Raw genomic sequence first — 18,476 nt, 5'->3', positions numbered from 1 at the left:
ACGCTGACCTTACCGAGCAGAACACACTAAGTGTATTTGTACTCTTCCTTTTCTAGTAGATCAAATAACATTCTTTCTCTCTCTCTCTCTCTCTTTTTTTTTTTTTTTTTTTTTTGTAAGCCTCAGGCGTGAATGTTTATTGGCTCATCACTAAGTTGAAGACTTAGAGCTGGGAGCAGCTACGTATTGTCTCTTAAGATGTTGCCTTCAAGTGTGTGGGAGTCTGTCACCTTTACATGGAAATGTAAGTACGATACTTACATTCCCTGTGAGGAAACGGCTTAGTCTATTACGAAGAACAGAAGAGTAAAAGAAAGAGCAGGCAACAAAGGCAAATGTGTATGACTAACGGCACTTTGTGTTTTTTGCAATGGAAACAGTACCACAGAGATAACTGGCTGGAAAGATACACTGTGTTGTCACACTGTACTCGGTCCTCCGCCCTGCCGTGCAGCGGAGGATGGGGAAGCGTAGCAATGCGGTGGGCTGAACCAAGCATCCTTAGCCATGGGCTGATGGACCTGAGTGAAGAGAGGTCCAGCAGCACCGTACTGGGAGACATCTGCTTTTCCATCGGTGCCTTGGTTTTCCAGCTGGCGCGTGTCTAGCCCAGCAGTGTTGCTTCCTCTGTAGCGGGCTAGAGAGAGGGTGTCTGCAGCGAGCAGAGGCACGGGAGGGCACGGTTATCTGCGGGCTTGGCAGACCTCGCCTCGTCCTGCCCACCACAACTTGGGTGGGCGTTTGGGCTGCGGCAGCACGCAGCTGGCAGCCATAGCTCTCGCCGGGCCTGTCCTGCTGCTCCCTGGGGGCATCGCCAGCTGGAGCGGGGGGCTGCTCTGCCAGTGCCCCCTGCCATAGCTGTTTGCAGGACGTGCGTCCCGTCCCACATCACTGAAGGTAGGCGCTGGTCTCCAGAAGTCCTCTGGGGCAGCAGCCCAAAGCTGCTGTTCTTGCCAGAGATACTTTCAGACACCCTCTCCCTTAGCGCCTTCCCTTGGGGCTTTCCTTGGAAGGAACCAGAGACATCAGCGCAGGGACTCCCGGTGCTTCCCTCCCGGTAACATCCAGAAAATCCTTCCCTTCATTTAAAAAGGGGATTGAAGACAAGTCAGGACTGCAGCATGACATTGTCTTGCTCCTCAAGAGAGAGAAAAGATAAAGCTGCAAAGATGTTGCCATTTCTGCACTTCTTATCTGTCAGGCAGGCTGAGGTTAGAGACCTGCCTTCTCCTTGTCCAGCGGGGTCTGACGGTGCAGCAGGTTTCTGATGCTGGTTAGAAAAGGGGATCCTCAGTGGGATGGACCATGCACACGCCAGGATCTCATGGGGAGTTCTCGCTGCAGGTGGGTGGTGTGCTCCTTTTCTGGCTTGGCTGTGCTTTTGTTAGACAAAATCTCTAAGCAAGTTGATTTTGGTCACACCCCTCCAAGTGCTCAGAAATGTCAAATCCTGGTGCCACTTCTGTGATGCACAGTGGACAGGGGACATCAGCTACTGAGCCCTCACCACCTCTCCCGAGTGTCTCTTCACTCATTTTTGAACAGACCTTTTTATATCCTTTAGGAGTGGTTTCTTGCTCCTGTCTCTTTGTTCCCCTAACAGGCGAAAGCATGCCACGTTTGATGTGCTATGACTGGTCTGCCGGAGCATAGGGGCTTCCAGTCTGAGTAATTTCAGCTGTGATTTTACAAGAGCGCAGGCATCTGGGCATGACGAACTTGATTAACTGAAAGTAGCCAACTTCATTATGAATCCAGGGCATCCTTTTAAGCCCTGTTCTGCTGCTAGGAGCTTTACCTCTCTTCTTTCCCTCGCCTTCACACGCACACACACACACACACACACACATGCATCTTTCCATTTGTATTCCATCTGTCCCAATCCCAGTTGCTGCCTGTAGTCACGAGCAGGATGGCACGGAGCAGGGTCTGTGTGCACAGAGCAGGACAGTCCCTGCCCCAGTGCGCTCGCAATCTGAGGGTGCCGACAAACAGACCAAGCGCAGGGGCACGCTGGAAGCAGGTGGTGGCTTTGAGGGATGTCGCCTGGAGGAAGAAGCGAAACAAGTGGAGCGGAGTGTGGGCAGCGGTTTCAGCGTGCCAGTGGCCTCCTTCCGCTTTGCTTTATGGACCACAGCAAGAAGAACCACAGCGCCAGAGAGGTCGGCTTGCTGCCTTCGCCCAGAGCCCTGTGAGCGCTCGGGCTGGAAGCAGATGGGTCTGAGCATGCAGACCTTGCATGTCCGTGCCAGTGTGGCTGGGGAGAGAGAGGGGTCCCCACAGAGGGGAGAGAGGTCCCCACAGAGGGGAGAGAGGTCCCCGCAGCCCCCCAGGGCCAGCACTGCTGGCACAGTCTGCTGTGCGAGGGAAGATGCCCAGGCGTGGCAGCCCCTGCCCTCAGCTTGTTTTTCTCCAAGGGTAGAAGTCAGGCACAGAAATATCATTTTGCTGCTGTTGCTTCCTCTCTCCTTTTGCATGTGCCTCCCTTGTGCGTTCTTTGTAAGGAAACAGTAACAGAAAGAAGGAAGAAAAGCTAGGTTTTCCCGCGACGTGCAGAGGCAGCAATACTGTGTGACCTTAATGCATTTTACCTCAGGTAACTTTTTCTCCTTTTGTGCAAAAAGGGGGTATTTACCAGCATTAGTACCAGTTACAAATGACAAAGCTGGAGAAGAGAAGGTGTCTTACAAGACCTTACTATAACTTCGAGGAAGAAGAATGACATGAATGAATGAGAAAGATGCATCTAATATATATAATAATATATTACCTAATTATATATATATATAATATATCTAATGGGGAAAATTTATCTAATATACCTTCTGTGCCACAGCTTTTCTTCTGTCTTCTTTCTTGGTCCAAACCCTGCGATACAAAGCTGGAATTGGGAATAAAGATTTTATTAGCCTCTCGTGGTTTTGGACCTAACTCTCATACCTCCTCCCAGCTTCTCTCTTCACCATCTTTCCCACGCCAGCCAGCTTCAGGTTTCTGGTTGCAGGCTAGACCCAGGGTCGTGTTTTCATCCCCTTCCACACTCCCTGTTTTGCAGCTTGCTTAGCTGGCTGTGCCTGTAGGACACCTTTGCGTGGCACTGGCCAGCCCCTCGTAGATCAGACGTGAATGCAAAGCTGATCCTGGCCGTTTCCAAGGGGAGCGTGTCTCCTTTCTACATGTTGTCTCAACAGCTGTTGGCTGCCTGCTCCCCACCGGGGGTCCTGGGCTTGCTGTCCTCCCGCTGCTGCTGAGGCTGGGGGGAAGCAGAAGGATTCCTGTCACCCCCCTGCTCTCAAACCGCCTCTTTCCCACAGGGATGGTGGCATGCGGATGATGGAGTCGAACCCTTTGGGTGAACATTAAAGAGGATGAGGGCTCTGGCTGGCCGTCCAGCTGGGTAGAGAGACCCTGGGGGAATTCCCACATTTGAGTGTGTGTTTTCCGTTGTCCCCATCCTGATAAAACACCCCACTGAGAGGTATTTTTTCCCGTGGTTTTTGTGCCTGTGTGAGAAACGAGAAGTGCTGGGGTGAGAGGTGGAGGAGGGGAGGAGGGTACGAGGGCTGTACCAATGCGTCCCATGACTGCGCGCTCACAGCAGAAAATCCTTCCACCTGCCAGGAGCTATCCTTAGACAAGGCGACACTGGATTTTTTTGATTCTGAAAATGAACTTTAGGAGGATTTTCCTAGCCAAGTGCTTGCTGCTTTTATTTCCCAGTGTAAAATGTGAGTTTTTCTTACTGTTTTTTGCTCTTTCAGGCTAGCGTAGCGTTGTTAAAATTGCATTTTAAACCATTTACAACTTGGTGGGATGTAACAGATAAGAAACTAGTTCCACTTTTCCAATGAGTGAAGATCCTTGGGTTATTGCTATTATTATTTGATTTAGTTTTCAGCCGGAGGGAGGGCAGGACCTGAGTTTCCTATTCCAGTTATAATAAGCTGTAAACAGTTTTGGTTTTAAGTTAATGAGCCCTAATTTGACACATGTATAATGAGAAATGTCAGCATGCAGTTTTCTCTCTGCCCTCGAGGTAGCTTGTACTACATTAGAGATCCAGTTCATGGTGCATTATTGCATGTAATTTCCTTTTCTTATCAAAGATGAGCAAATCTTTTGAAAGTGCAAATTATATTCCATAAATATTAACAGAAAGAGTGATATATCTCAGTGCCTTCAGTGGAGTTGAGGAAGTCTAAGATGTGAAAACAGCAAGCAAGTGCATACATCTTTTATATTTTGCATATTATTGCACTCATTATTTTTTAAAATATGAATCTGAAAACTTAATTAAGGTGTTAACTCATAGATTAGAGAAGGTTGTAAGAAATGGAGACAATGCAATCATGCGTAGATTTCCTCCTCCCCCCTCTCCCCCCATTTCATTCCACTGCAGATTGTATGTCTGTCTCTCTAATGTTTTGCTTTTCCTCCAGAACAAAATTAATAGATAAATAAGGATTTTATTTTTTTTTTCGTACATTATATATAAAACATCTTCCACCGCGGTAATGAAGATTGTTTCCTTGAATGGAAGATTCATTTCAAAGACTTTCTTACTTCTCTAAAGTTACGATGAGACCTTCTCCTTTTAACTGTTTCTTGTGACTGCAAGCGAGCTCTATGCTGCCAGTTTGGGTCTTTCTGCCCCTTGGAGCACACTTCAGTTGGCATGAGCAGAAATGCTGTTGCATTAGCTAGACAGATTTTTAATATCTTATGTGTGGGATACTCAGCTTTCCATTAGCAAGACTATAGAGAACAGATAAATATCCAGAGATGGGGTCTGTTCATAAAGAAGCTACTAAATTATCCTTGAAAACTGAGATTATTTTTTTCTTTACTACCAGAGAGAAAAAGTAAGTGATAGTATCTGTTATGCAAAGAAATCCTGTTGCTAGCTCTAAGTACCTGTGTGTGACTGAGCAGAAACAAGTATCAGAGTTCAAATATTTGGGTATAATCTGTAGCGTCATCTGTGTGGGGGAGGATAGCTGCTTCCAAGACTGGTTGATAGTTTGCTTTCCAAATTATTTCATTAGATATGTCAAATACCTTGTAAGAAATGTAATAGTGAAATAACAGCCTCTCCCTAGACCGGGGGTGAAGTGCCAGAAGCACTTCAGTATTAATTTTCTTGTTGCAGAGGCACACTATTTCAGTTCTTTGATTATCTGTAATATCGTTAGTGTCATAAAATAGTGACTGGGTTTGTTTTCCCCCTTGATAAAGTTTATCATTGTCCTAGATATCAGGAATGAAGGACTTTAATAAAAATATGCATGAATGTAGTTTTTCATTCTGTGGGGCGAAAGTGCTTAAAACATAGAAAATCAGAGCAGAATCAGCTCTATCTGGTGATGAGAAGAGAAATCCCCTCCTGCCAATTGGCTTTATCTTGTAAATTGAAGAGAACCATAAGAAAATGACAAATGCAATAAGCCACGGCTCTGCGTGCACATTCCGTTTTCAGTGAGCTTATCCCACCTGACGCTTGTGACCACTTTTCTACCTCCTCCTGCAAATTTTCCACCCGCCACAGGGGTGGAGACACCACCTTCCTTCAAGTGAACTCCTGCCAAACTTTGCACTCCAAAGCCCCGTTTCCCTGAAGATGGGACTCGTCAAGCGAGAACCCCTTGGGGAGAGGGCAGGCCACCCCGGCACAGCCCGGGGATCCGTCAGTCCCGCTGGCAGTGGCGTGATTGATGGCTATCAGCCCTGGCTTCCCTCGGTATCCCCTTCAGCAGCCACACGCTACGTGCTGCCCAGTCCTGGTAGCACCTTTGGGAGGAACCTCCTCTTGGCTGCTCTGGAGAGGGGACCTGTCACCAAAGGAGTCCTGCAAAGAGAAAGGATGGGTTTTTTTGGCTTTTGCTTGTCTCCTAATGTCAGCAGCACCCGATCGGTTCCCAGGATGTGGTTAGCTCTGTGTTTCTGCCTTACTTGCCCCGTTGTGATCCTGTGCTAGACAAATCAAGTGGATATATTCCAGCGGGGCAGGGGGCCCAGGATGGGTGAGAAGGGGGCACTGCAGGCTGGCAGCACTGGGTCTGCCACCAGTTCAGTGCCTTACACTTACTCGCTGCTTGACATGGGCTACTATTATTATTATTCCTGCCATCACTGTTATTGCTGGACTGATCCTGCTGTCCAGGGCCACAACCAGTTTGTGTTCTTGCTGTCCGCAGTAACGTTTGCAGTGATGGGCACGCCGGGTACCAGCCTGTGCCATGCTCAAAACACACCAAAGTGACCTTATTTTCAGGAAGGGTTAAGTTCACAAGCAGCCATGAGTCTTAGCATCCAAAATCACCCCAAATAAGTCAGGCACAGTATAAAGCCAGGTTTTGAAAGACAGACTCTTAGATTCCTTGCCTCTCAGAATTAAATTGGGTGCTGACATTTATCTAATGAATGATCAAGAGGTGCTTTGGAGCAGGGGAAGAAGACGGCGTCAGTAATGCAGGGAGGCTTAGGCAACTTTGGGGCAGGAAGGGTAGCAAGTGACAACCTTTTTGGTCACCGTTGTGGCTGCCGAGCACGGCAGCCGGGGCTGCTGGACACACGTTGATGGGCTGGTTGTGCTTCCCTTTACAGGCTCTGTCACCAGTTGGATTTACGCGGCAGTGAATGAGTCGGCTCTTCTCAGCATCACCGCTGCTGCTGGGAGCGTATATGATGCAACGTGGCTGAAAGACAGCAGAAGGTTGCTCCAGATAAAAGATAAGAAAGTGAAGTACTATGTGAACAGGGACCAGTGCAGGTGTAAGGTGCTCCTAAATGGGACTTTACAAATAGAGCAGGTGGTGAAAGAGGACAGTGGAAAGTACAGGGTGACTGTTTATCAGCAGGATGGGAAGTTCAAGGCAGAAGAAGATACAATATTCGTCGTTCAGGGTGAGTTTTTGCTCTTCCCATACCATTCTCAGCACAGCTGATTAAGACTTGGTATTCCTGCTCTCTCCTACAGCCCTTCCCACTCGTTGCCCCTCTTTCTGTTTTGGGGGGGCTTCTGTGAGACATATCTCTTTCCTCATGCCGCTGACAGCAGTCTCTCCATGTTCCCCATTCTCTTGCTCCTATTAATGCCCTGTGGTCCCATGCTTCTTTCCAGCTCCACTCTTTGTCAGCTGCCAGGTTTCTACGTGTGCCCAAGCCAGCAGCCCCTGAGCGTGGCTGTGTTGGCAGCAGGGTGAGCCGGTGCTGGGACCCCTCAGACCCTGAGCTGGGGTAGCACCATGCGAGCAGGGTTGTGCTCCCAGCAGCACCCTGCTTCCAGAAACTTCTTATGGGATTGCAGTGACCTGTATGAGGTACACCAGTAGCTGATGCACTGGGCACTTCTGGCACTTCTGGTGCTATTTTACAGGCACTGAGTTACGATTTTTGGTCTCTAGCTACTGTTCCAGCAAGGTGAGCACCTTGGGTTGCATCTGCCAGCCTCCTGAGGAGATCTCAGGAGCCCTGGTGGCACTAAATGCCTGTATTTAGGCAATGCAATCCCACTCCATTTTTGCTTTTAACGTAAAAAATAGCCAGAAGTCACCTCCCCCGAGATACACCACAACAGAAGTTGAATTTGCAGGGGAAGAAGACTCCCGCACCCTATCCTTGCATAGCATAACACAAGAAATACGACGATTGTGCTGTTCAAAGCACACTTGGGCACACGCCTGGGGATATCAGCTGTGTGGCTTCAAAGCTGTGTCTTGTCCTGAGAGACCAGAGCCATGGCAGCCCAAAGCTTTTGGGATGAGTAGGGAAGATGGGGATGGCTATTTTGCTCTTTTGTAGCTGCTGCCACCTCTCCAGATCTCTAAGCTGTAGGGCAGCGTGAGGTTTTTTTTTCCCAGCAAGAGGGTGATTTTGCTTTGTCCTTCCTCAGCCAGCATGCACACCTCTGCCAGCCTCATGAGTTTGTGGGCACCAGCTGGCACTACAGAAATGATGCCTTGATGAGGCACTGATGACAGCTGGACTGGGTTTAGCAGGGTTTCTAGATGGTGGGAGGCCCCGTGGCTAAGGGGCTGCTGAGCAGTGAGTGTCTCACTACTTTGGGAATTATTATTGTAAACTCTCCAGATTCAGGAAGCCATCAGGACCTGATGCTGTTTACTCATGCTTTAAGCCACTGAGCTGTCACTGGGAAGTCCTGGGTTCAATTGTCAGGTTACGGTTCCAACCTAGCTACATGTGCATCATTTCACCTACTGCGCAGCAGAAAGGTTGCCCTACCTCCGACACGCAGGTCTGGAAACAAAGCCCTTTAGTAACGGTCAGGTGCTAGAGCCATTTGTCAGCCAGATTGTACTTTGCTACTAGGGTTGGACGAACAGTTTGCTCCAAAAAAAAGGAATAGCTTAGATGATACCATCACACAACTCCATCACCGGGACCTGGACTGTAGTCTGGGAACACTGAGTTGTTCTCCTGATATATAGGTTACAGCTCGTAGGAGAGGAGTGGCTGCAGGTGTTGCAGTGTGAACCCAGACTGCTACAAGCAGCCCTCGTTGTCTTTAAAATTTATGATGTCTACGACTTACAGTGCCTGTAACTAGAGGTGGCCCTGGCATGTTTTTGTTTACCTGGTCTAAAGGTAGAAATTAATTTTTTTCCATCTGATGTCCCTGCCAGTTGCCCCTAGCTGCGGAAAGCCCCGCAGGCTCTTCTGGCTCTTGCAGTGCCACCAGCGATAGAGAATCTGGAATCAAACTGTAACTAGCTGTTTGCAGGATGTAAGAAGAGACAGACATCAATTCTCTCTGTCACAACCTCTTTGAGAGCTGAGAGGTGTCCATTTTGTGTTTTCAGTTGTGTTTTGATGGGGTTTCATGCTGCGGCTGTTGTGCTAGCTGAGTGCCGTTGGTAGCATAAAAAGCATCGTCAGCAGCTGTTTGTCCTGCCTTAGAGAAAATCTCTTCTGATGGGCAAAGGCAGACCAGAGCTGACTTTATTTGCACCAAAACATCGAAGTTGAAGGCAGCTGTGGCTCCGAGACCCTCCCATCCACCGCCCCCCCTGAAAACACACCTTCCCCCTCGCCTGGCTGACTGTGGGCTGTGAGCTGAGCCTGCAAGTAGTCCACCCATGGTGGTGGAACTCTGTCTTGCTAGGCCAAATATGTAGGCTAACACACTGCTTTTTCTTTATTATTGCCGTGTTCCTTCTGTAGCAGAAGTCTAATTGGCTCTTTGTTCTTCTCTGGTCTCGTTAGCTGATGTTACTCCTTTACAGCTTATTGGGGGCTAAGCTCTTGTTCTGCTTATTAATGGAGGTTTTCAAAAGGAGAAACCATCTCAGACGTGCCTGTCTCTTCTCTTCTTTTCCAGACCCTGTTCCTCAGCCAATCCTCAGTGCTGAATGCATGAATAAAACTGCATCTGTCAAGTGTGAAGTGAAGCCGAAGACTAAAGATGAAACATTTATAATAGAACTGGCTCACGATAAAGGCAAAAAAGTCCAAAATAATGTCACACGGTTGGAATTGCACACACGGTATTCTGGGACGTTCAGATGTGTTGTTAAGAACCAAGTCAGCGAAAAAATTGCTGAAAAAGTACTTAAGTGCTCAGGTAAAAAATTCTGTTTTTATTGGAATCTGCTAGGGCAGACCCACAAAGCCTGACGCAGTTGCATGTATCTGTAGGACTGGTCCAGGTGCCAGGAGCATTGATGGTTCCCAGTACCCGGTATGGCAGGTCCAACACCACCACAGTTCTTGGGAGCCGATGTTGGTGTGGTAGCCAGGATATGAGCCGTGCTTTCTGCTTGGCATTCCCCAGCCTTGTCGCATCTCCACCCTCCCCACCCTGCTGCTGCCTGCCCCACTGCTACCCATATGGCAGCTGTGCTCTAGCAGCAGGGAAGCCAAGCCAGGGGCAGTGGGATGCAAGGTGGGCCACGCTCTTCCTCTTCTCCTGTGGCCAGCGGTGTTTTCCCCATGCTCATTGAGGCCTGGGGGTCACTGGAAGAGGGGAGAGGCTTTTCCAGAGTCAAAAACCTTGTGGGTGGCAGAGAGGCCCCCCCGGGCGCACTGCAATGCTGCTTCCACTGGAGGTGAAGTCTCCTGGGGGAAGCTGCAGCCTGCCAGTGAGATTAGGCAAGAGTGAGAGATTCTTGCGCATCCTGTAATTTTCTCCCTCCCTTCCATCGCTGCTGACTCTTCCTCCAAAAGTTGCCAGAGGTATCCTGACAGACTTCTTGGTGTCAGCATCCTGATGGACTCAGGTGGTGCCAACCATCATTAGTGGTAGACCAATGAAGTAAAGAAGAAACTGGGGAGGTGGTTCTAGAAGTGTTTCAATCACACACAGCAGCCTGCAAAAGGCAGAAGGCACTTTCCCCTCCATTTCTATGCTCCTTCATTCCTTTAAAACTAATGGTACTTCCCAAGGGCTGACTCCAGTCAACCAGTCCAAAGCCAAAGAGCTGATCTCAATAAGATAGTATAAAACTACCCAGGCTACCACAACATAAGTTAACAGCTTATTTTTGGAAAATATGGCTTGGGATCTTCTCCTGTGTATGTGAAACCGCGGCATTGAGTTCAGGGGTTTTGCTCTTGACCGAAATCAGCTGCACGTTATTTTTCTCCTTTCCATGATCATACCTATGAAGGTGGTAGCTGCTCGCTGCCTCTGGATGTGGATGGGTGCTCTCAGAAGGGGAGAAATAAGCTGTTTGGACTAGAAATCACGAGGGAGGTTATGGAAAATTTAGCTGAGCTTTGGGGTGCGTGGCTCAGATGAGCATGGCTCAAATGTACCCTGGATTTTCTTACTCACTTGAAGCGTCATCTTCCTAAACGCCAAACATAGCAAAAGAAATGAAGGAATTGAATTTTAAATGGACAGAGCCATGCTGAAAATTATTAGATAGGCAAAAGAAGTCATCTCTCCCCCTTGTAAAAATTGTGAAAGTTATGGCAAAACCAAGGGACAGACCATACTGGTATGGCACTGGATGTGGTGTTCAGTTCAAAGTTCAGATTTCCAGTGCAGTATGGGGGAAATGTCCTTGAATTCACTGGGCTTGGCTTCATCCCCGCTAACCCCAAGCACTTCATTCAAAGCGCTGCACTCTCTTGCTCTAGATTCCCACTACAGCTGGTGGAGAAGTGGTTGTTGTTGGTGGGGATCACAATAGCGGGCTCAGCATTTCCAGTCTCCAGCTGTTACTTCCATAGTGAATTTAGGGAAAGTGCAAGTCTGAAGGCCAGCCCGCAGTGTGAGAAGGGAGGGAGCAAGCCTTAAGGTGCAGAGACCTTACTGAAGTGACCCAAGGTCTGCTGAGGCTGGCTGAAGGGCAAAGAGCTGAGGGACGGGGTGGCCTCTGCTCTCCTGTGCATCCCTGGCCTCCTGAAGCACACCCCCGATGCCTAAAATAGCCCCCCCAGAAAGGGTTTTTCTGCTGCATGAGCTGCCTGACCTGATGGGCTGCCCAGTTCTGTTGGTGCTGGCGCTGGGAAGGGGCTGGGGTGTGGGGGAGCGGGATGTGGCGTGGGCATGGAAGCCAGGTGTGAAAACATGCTGCTGGATTAGGTCTCTTTATGGCAGAGCAAACTAGCCCAAACACATTGTCTTAATGAGGAAATGATGGCTGACGCTGGCCACCCCAGGGCACAAGCTGGGCAAGCGTGGGCCTGCCTCCATCGATGGTATAGGCAGCCGCTAGCCATCAGCGAGATACTTGGATTTCACTTCTCACCCTTGAGAAATGCTCTCCTTTCACAGGGTCATTTGAGTGGGAAAGTCTGGTTTGTTTTTTTTTTCAAATCATTACATAGTAAAAGTTTTGCTACACGGATCTTTAAGGTACAAATAGAGCACTTCTCAGGCACCAAAAAAACCACTAAACCCCTGTAGCCCTACCTGTCCTATGCAAACTAAAACCACCTCAAACCTTTCTGTGTGGTGGCAGGGCTCTGCCAGGCTCCACAGTAGATGAAAAGTCCCTCAGCTTGCAGCCAAACCTTCTTCCAGCTCTGCTGGCCTCCATGAGTTCTCCATTTGGTCCTGCGTTGGAAGCCTATCACCTTGGATTCTGACCTTTAGCAGACAAGACGTGCTTCAAATGGCCTTCAGCTCCGCTAACTTTTTATATAAGCAGAACTATACGTGAATCTGCCTGGGCTCACCTTACAGTCAGCTGGGAGGAGCAGGGATGAAAAGGGCAAAATACACCTTGGTGTAACACTGGTGAGAAGACCCACATCAATGAGGGCACTCATCTTTTTTTCCACTGGGGCAGCCCAGGCTGATGGTGGCCTTTATACTGTAGACTTCTTGGCTTTGTGTCATCATTCTTAGCCCCCCACACGCATGGCCAGTGGATGCTGAGGACACTCTTTGGAGCTTTGTCCCCCCCCAGGAAGGTAGACTTTTGCTGGGTTCAGCCCCATGGCGCCTGTGCTCGAGCACAAGTGCTGAATGCCAGGACAGCCCCAGCAGGAGGTGGTGAAGGAAGACCAGCATCCAGCAAACCTTATCTGGTGAAAATAAGCAACATTTGTATAAATTTTTTCGTCACTGGGCAAACTGAACTCTCATTTTGAGACTGTGGGATATTTGGTTATGGCTTTTTTCTTTTCACTATTTTTTAATTTGCCTACAGCCAAAAATTGAAGAGGAAGTACCAAAATACTATGAAGCAAGCTAGTGTCAGTGTTTCCAGCTCAGTAGGAATTACTTAAAAAGTTTATTCTGGTTAGATGCTGAGCACTGCCTGGATGCTCATCCTTAAAAGGGTCCATTGCTATCAGGAACAGGGCATTTGTGGTAATTTAAGTAAGATGAGCTAGCACACATGAATGCTCTGGTTTCAATTTTCTGCAGAACGTGAATCCATCAGGGAGCAATCAAAATTCTCCACGATAAGAACCAGCAACTTTCTGCTGTGTTCAGAGAAAAGGCAAAGGGTGGGCTCTCACTGGGGCTGCCTTTACAGTCAGTGGAAGAAAATAAAGAATTCTAGACAGATGTTGTGCAAGTTGTTTCTTTTCTAACACCCTCTTTCATTCCTTTAACTAGGCCAGCTGGACCTTTATCTCATCTTAGGCATAGCAGGAGGTACAGTCGTCTTTGTCACCTTCCTGACTTTGCTTATTTATTGTATCAGGAAGAAGAAAGCAGAACGGCTTGAAGATGATGGTAAGTGCTTAAGGGGCTTTATGTTGCTAACGAGCCACCTAAAATTCTGAAGCTTCCCACTGACAGCAGCCCTGTGGGCAGGAGCATGTTCTCTGCCTTGGCATGAGCAATGACCTGGTTTTGGCGTATGGTGAACCTCGGCAGATTGGTTGGCATTGCCAGCCTCAGTTTCTGGTACATGCTTTGAACAAAAGACTTCATGTCCTCAAGCCCTTTTGTTTATCTGTAGGGGAAGAATTGCCCCTCTAAAGCTGGGCCAAAGCCACCAGTCACGAGCACCCGTGGGGCTAAAATACACAATTAGATATCCCGTCAGCAGACTTTTTCATTAAATTCATACGGTGTAAAATTAAGATCCTTGAAATCATTAGTCAGCAGACTTTTTCATTAAATTTATATGGTGTAAAATTAGGATCCTTGAAATCATTAGTCACATTTGGAAGTTTTGTAGGTAGTGAGTGAGAAGGGGCAAGAAGGGCTCAGCTTTTCTGGGAGTCTCCTCAGGCATCTCACAGAACTTGTCCTCTCTACAAAACAGTGTCCTTGGAGGCCTGTCAACACTGAAGGTCCAACGTGGGGCACAAACAGAGTCGAGGTTTTCCGAGTGGGTAGAGATTTCGTCTGTTGTCAGAAATTCATGCCTCTTTAAGACCACAGGAATTACTCTGCCTGGGCATTGCTGCTGGTTTGGGTAGACGGAGGATGCTAAGCTGCCACGAAAGAAGCGTTATCTGGCCCACTGGAAGGGAGGGCTGAAGCAGGAGGGAGGTGGACCTGCAGGGCTTGTTGAAGGCTTGAGTCCTGCCCCCACACAATGCATCAGGCTTCCTGTGTGGCTCCAAAGGACAGCTGCTCTCTGTGTGAGCCAGTTCTTGAGATACCAAACGGGTGTAAAAGCTCCGTTTTTACACCACAGAGGTCTCTGTCAAGATAAAAAGAGCAATGCCTGAATGAAACCTCAGCCAATACCTCAAAGGTGCCAGCTGTCAGGCTGACAACAAGGGTGAGCATCACTGCTCCCATGGCTGGGGGGAGTGCAGCCCCGCTGCCCCTGAGCGTGGGTAACTTGCCATGGCCCTCTGGCTTCCCCTGAAGCTACAACCATGAAGAATAAGCAAGCTCTTTCCCCATTTGCTGCGAGAGCTCGCCACGGTGCAGCCATGGGTTGTCATCTCAAGAGGCTTGCCACAGCTCGTGAGCGTGACGCTGGTGTGAGCGTAGCCATCGGAGTGTTGTTTGACGTGATGGGCGTTCTTGTTTGAGTGGGATATGTTACTCCCTCCGCTGTGCAGTGGTAGCATATCCTTAGTTCTTGGGTCTGGATTCAGCAAGAATTGAGAAAAAGAGAAGTCTGGGAAAATGAGAACTAACATAAGAGGGGTGACCAGCTCTCTAAAGTGTGTGCTTAAGGTCATTTCAGTGTCTTGAGAGGTAAATCCCTCAATGCCTAAGCTAAGCGGACTGACATTTCAGAAATGATGAGTGAGTGATCAAAAGTCAGCTGGCATGAATTTACTGCTTCTGTGTGTGGAGAAAGTAATGCCGACAAAAGGGACTTCTGGCTTCCAGGTGCCTGGACATCCCAGCACAGATAGTGGCAGGGCAGAGTGCTTTGGTGTTGCCTCCTGGGGTTACATCTCCCTTTCCCTTCAGTGGCCTGTTTCCAAAAGAGGACAGAGCAGCTCAGGCTGGGGGTGTCCACCAGTGGGACATCCCTGGCAAAGTCAGTCCCTGACCGCCCCCCTTCCGCCCCGAGAGGGCAGAGGTGCCCCAGATGCCCCCAGCTACCTTGACCTCAGCCAGGCAGCCAAAAAGCTTTTGGGTTTGCCCGGGATACGTAAGCAGAGGTGATTTTGGTTGTTCCCTGGAGTAGGAGGAACACCTAAGAGTGACCTTCCAAGTGAGACCAGTATTTGGCTTTTTCTTGCTCGGGCCAAGCACTGTTTGCTTTCTGCTTAGTATGTGCCTGACTGCAGGATCCTTCTGTCGTTGCAGATGAGGAGCGAATGATGCAGGCTCGCCAGGTGGACAGTGAGATGGTGGTGCGGGAGCTCCCCCAGCCACCGTGCAATCCCACCCCGAAGCAGCTGCATGTGCAGCAGCGGCCGCTGCCGCAGCCCTATGTGCAGCAGCAAGCACTGCCCCCACGGCCCAGGCCCCGCACTCAGCAGCGGACTCCAAACCACCCCAGAGAAAGACCATGAACATCTGCCCTGGGAGGGACAGTGGTCTCCCTGCTCCACCATTCACTGGGAAAAGAAAGTTTCCAATAGTCAGGAACCCCTCCTGCCCAGCCTTGCGTAACGCTCAGCTATGAAACGGCAGCTTTCGTTGCAGAAAATTAGAGAGAGCATCAAATGGAGATGAAGAGACCCAGTGGAGGAGATTCAAGGTGATGGGCATTCATCCCTGTGGCCATTTTTCTTCAAGTGTCTCCATGTTAGGGTATGGAGCATTGAGCCTTGAAACCTGTGTCTTTCCGTGGTTCACTTGTTTTTACTGCACCTTGTTGTGTCCTCATGCTTTTTGGATGGATTATATCAAGAAGAAGCTAAAGCTCTTGCAAGCCTAAGGATCTTACAAGGTTTTGTCATGTATCTTTCCTTTCTTCTGCCACGCATTAGGACAGCCCCTCTGGCTTCAGCATCAGATGCATGACCTCCAGGATCAAAAAACAGTTGCATATAATCAAATGTTTGTCTGAAGTTGAAAGCATTGGTATCATCTAACGCAGAGAAGGAAATAATGAAAGGAGATGTGGCAGCCTTGAAGCATCTGTGTGGGAAAACACAAGTGGGAAAAGAGTAAACTTTTCACTTTCTCTACCATGTTTAAAGCTAGGAACCAGGGGCTTAAACTGCAGCAAGGGAGAGCAAGGTCAGGATCTATTTATTAGGTTTTTTTGCAAACAAATTACTGAAATAGATTTCTGGGAGAGTATTTCCAGCACTGGGGATTTCAAAGGGCAGATGAGGCAACGATCTGTGAGTCAGCCTGACCTGCTGAGGGCCAGGGGAATGTGCTACGCAGCCTCTCCAAGGACTGTTTCAGTTCGGTTTTCTGTGACTCCTTGCTGGCAAATAAAATGGAATTTTATTTTCAGCATAGATCTGTTCAGCTGTTAGGACAATTTTTTTATTGTAGAAGAGGTCCGGTATCCACTGGCTCACAAAACAAGTGCTACAGAGTGTCGAGCAGTCTGATTACTCATGACATTGTCTGAATTGTCATGGCTTTCCATCATCGGCCCTCCTGCTGATGGTGAGGGACCGTGTCCCTTGATTTTGCTGGTAAGTGCCTCGTGTATAACCAGGTGACGATGACAGCTGCTGAGAGATCTCCCTTCCGGAGGGAGAGGCTGGACTGCAATACCTGCATCACCCTCCATGTGCTGGACAAACGCTGCTCACTCCTCTGGTCCTTGGAGATGTTCCTAACTGCCTCTATGGGACGGCTGAGGAGCCGAGAGAGGACAGGCCTTTTTAGAGAAATGTCTGAATGGGTACACTTGCACATCTGGTGTAAGAAGCAGCACAGCTGGAGGAGGAGAGAGCTGCGACAGCCACAGAGCACGAGACTTCCAGCTAGCGTGTCGCTAGGCAGAAGAATGTGTAGTACCTCTTTCAGGCTTGGCTATCCCAGACATGCCAGGGGAGATAGAACAGCCATCCTTCGTTCCTCCTCAGAAATGTGACTCTTTGTATCTTCTGGTGCAAGGGCAGGGAAGTAACTGTCGGGGAGGAGGAGGTGTCTGCCTCCTCCGGAGCTCAGTCACTTTGCTTGAATTTGGAGGCAAAGCCCTGGGAGTGTCACTTGCTCTTGCCGCAGCTTTCTGCAGCTTGTTTTAGGGCTTTCGCTATTTAAAGTTGCATTTGGTAAACATTTCATGGTTTATTTTGTAACGTCTGCTATATCCCTGTAGTGAATGAATAAAGATGAGTGGGTGGAGAGGATCTTAGTTCACACCATGTGCTGGTACTTCAGGATCTGGATCTCACTTTGGTACAAAGGAGGCAAGAAAAACATTTTGGTCCCTGAGCCATGGAAATATGGACGCAGGAGGTTTCACACCAATCCCCGGGAGGTACCGGCTGCCACCTGAGTGCCGGCAGCTGGTGGGCTCAGGTCGGCGTGGGTGTGCACAGCCGCTGTGCCTGCCTGCCTGCTGTGGCAGGATGCTCTGCCTGTCCTGCGTGGCCAGAGCTTTATCCATGCCCTCTCTAGAGCAAGCAGATGAGTTGAGACTTTTCTGTGGTTACGGGAGCACCAGTCCTTCCTGGGGGAGAGGGAGAGTTACTGGGATCTGAGGCGGAGAGCGGGCTCCTCCTGGGACCCCCCTGCCACTGTGCCCTGGGCTCAACAGAGCTGTAGAGATGCTTTGGAGATGCTTCTTCCCCATGGCTGAGGCTTGGTGAGCTGCTGTCGTGTCTCTGAGAGACCCACCTGGGCTTCCCACCAGCTGCTGCCCCGGGCCCTCCTCTGCCTGGTGCTGGTGGGGTGGCACTTGCCACAGCTCCTTGCAGGGGAGCGTGAGTGCGTGCGTGATGTGGTGCCAGGGTAACGCTGGCCCAGCACAGAGGTGTGCTCGCTCTTCTGGCAAGGAACTGCAGCACTAAGCTAAGGCGTGCCCAGGACAGGAACAGGAGGCAAGAAGCTATTCTCCTGTTGGTCACAAACTGGGTCCAAGCCTGCCCTCCAGACTGGGCTCGAGACCACCCTGTGTACCATGGAAACCTCTGTTGTCCCAGCTTAAGGCATGTGAGGGCTGAGCGCATCCAAAAGCTGCCCTGGGATCCCTTTCCTGGGGAGCAGGACACCTGGGGTGCCAGCGGGCACCCTGACTACCAGGCAGGCCAGAGGCCACAACAGTGGGCACGAGTCAAGTGTGGAGGCGCCTGTTTGAGTACTGCCCTCCAGCTGGCTGCTGTAACTGTGGGCTGAGAGAAGCACTCCCAGCCTCAGCAAACTCACCGAGGTCTTCTCCGGGTTACTAAGACTCTTTTCACCCAAATGTTTCTCTCTTACATGCTAAGAGGCTCAAAACTAAGTAAAAAGAACTGAATTTAGCCTGCTGGGGGAAGTTGCACCACAACATAGACCTCTGTCAGGCAGACAAAAAAATATTACAAGCAGAGAGTACCCTGTGCAATGGGAGTCTCATCAGGGCTATACTTATTTTTAATTGGTGCCTTCCATTTATTAATCACCATTGTTTTTGCTGTCTCGTGTTTGTTCCTGATGTGTTGCAATGTACGATACTTCTACACTCCCGAGTTCTATTTGGTCCCTACTTGAAAAGTCAGTGATTTTTCAGAATGTG

General features: G+C 49.2%; 1 protein-coding gene across 2 annotated transcripts; it reads left to right on the top strand.

The window, feature by feature from the left end:
* The first annotated feature begins 1,016 nt into the window (after nucleotides 1-1,016).
* Nucleotides 1,017-17,109, top strand: CD2 (CD2 molecule). 2 transcript variants are annotated; one of them, XM_055702968.1, is made up of 5 exons: nucleotides 1,017-1,344; nucleotides 6,604-6,903; nucleotides 9,338-9,580; nucleotides 13,037-13,156; nucleotides 15,152-17,109. In XM_055702968.1, the coding sequence occupies exons 1-5, from the start codon at nucleotides 1,299-1,301 to the stop codon at nucleotides 15,358-15,360; spliced, it is 918 nt and encodes a 305-aa protein (XP_055558943.1). In that variant the 5' UTR covers nucleotides 1,017-1,298; the 3' UTR covers nucleotides 15,361-17,109. The 2 variants fall into 2 exon arrangements, with proteins under 2 accessions (XP_055558943.1, XP_027670127.2); XM_027814326.2 differs by lacking the exon at nucleotides 1,017-1,344 and adding an exon at nucleotides 3,562-3,728.
* The last annotated feature ends 1,367 nt before the right edge of the window (nucleotides 17,110-18,476 follow it).

The sequence above is a fragment of the Falco cherrug genome, chromosome 2 (genome assembly GCF_023634085.1).
Source record: "Falco cherrug isolate bFalChe1 chromosome 2, bFalChe1.pri, whole genome shotgun sequence".
Classification (NCBI taxonomy): domain Eukaryota; kingdom Metazoa; phylum Chordata; class Aves; order Falconiformes; family Falconidae; genus Falco; species Falco cherrug.
Note: the sequence above shows the minus strand (reverse complement) of the source record. Positions and strands in the feature narration are given on the sequence as shown.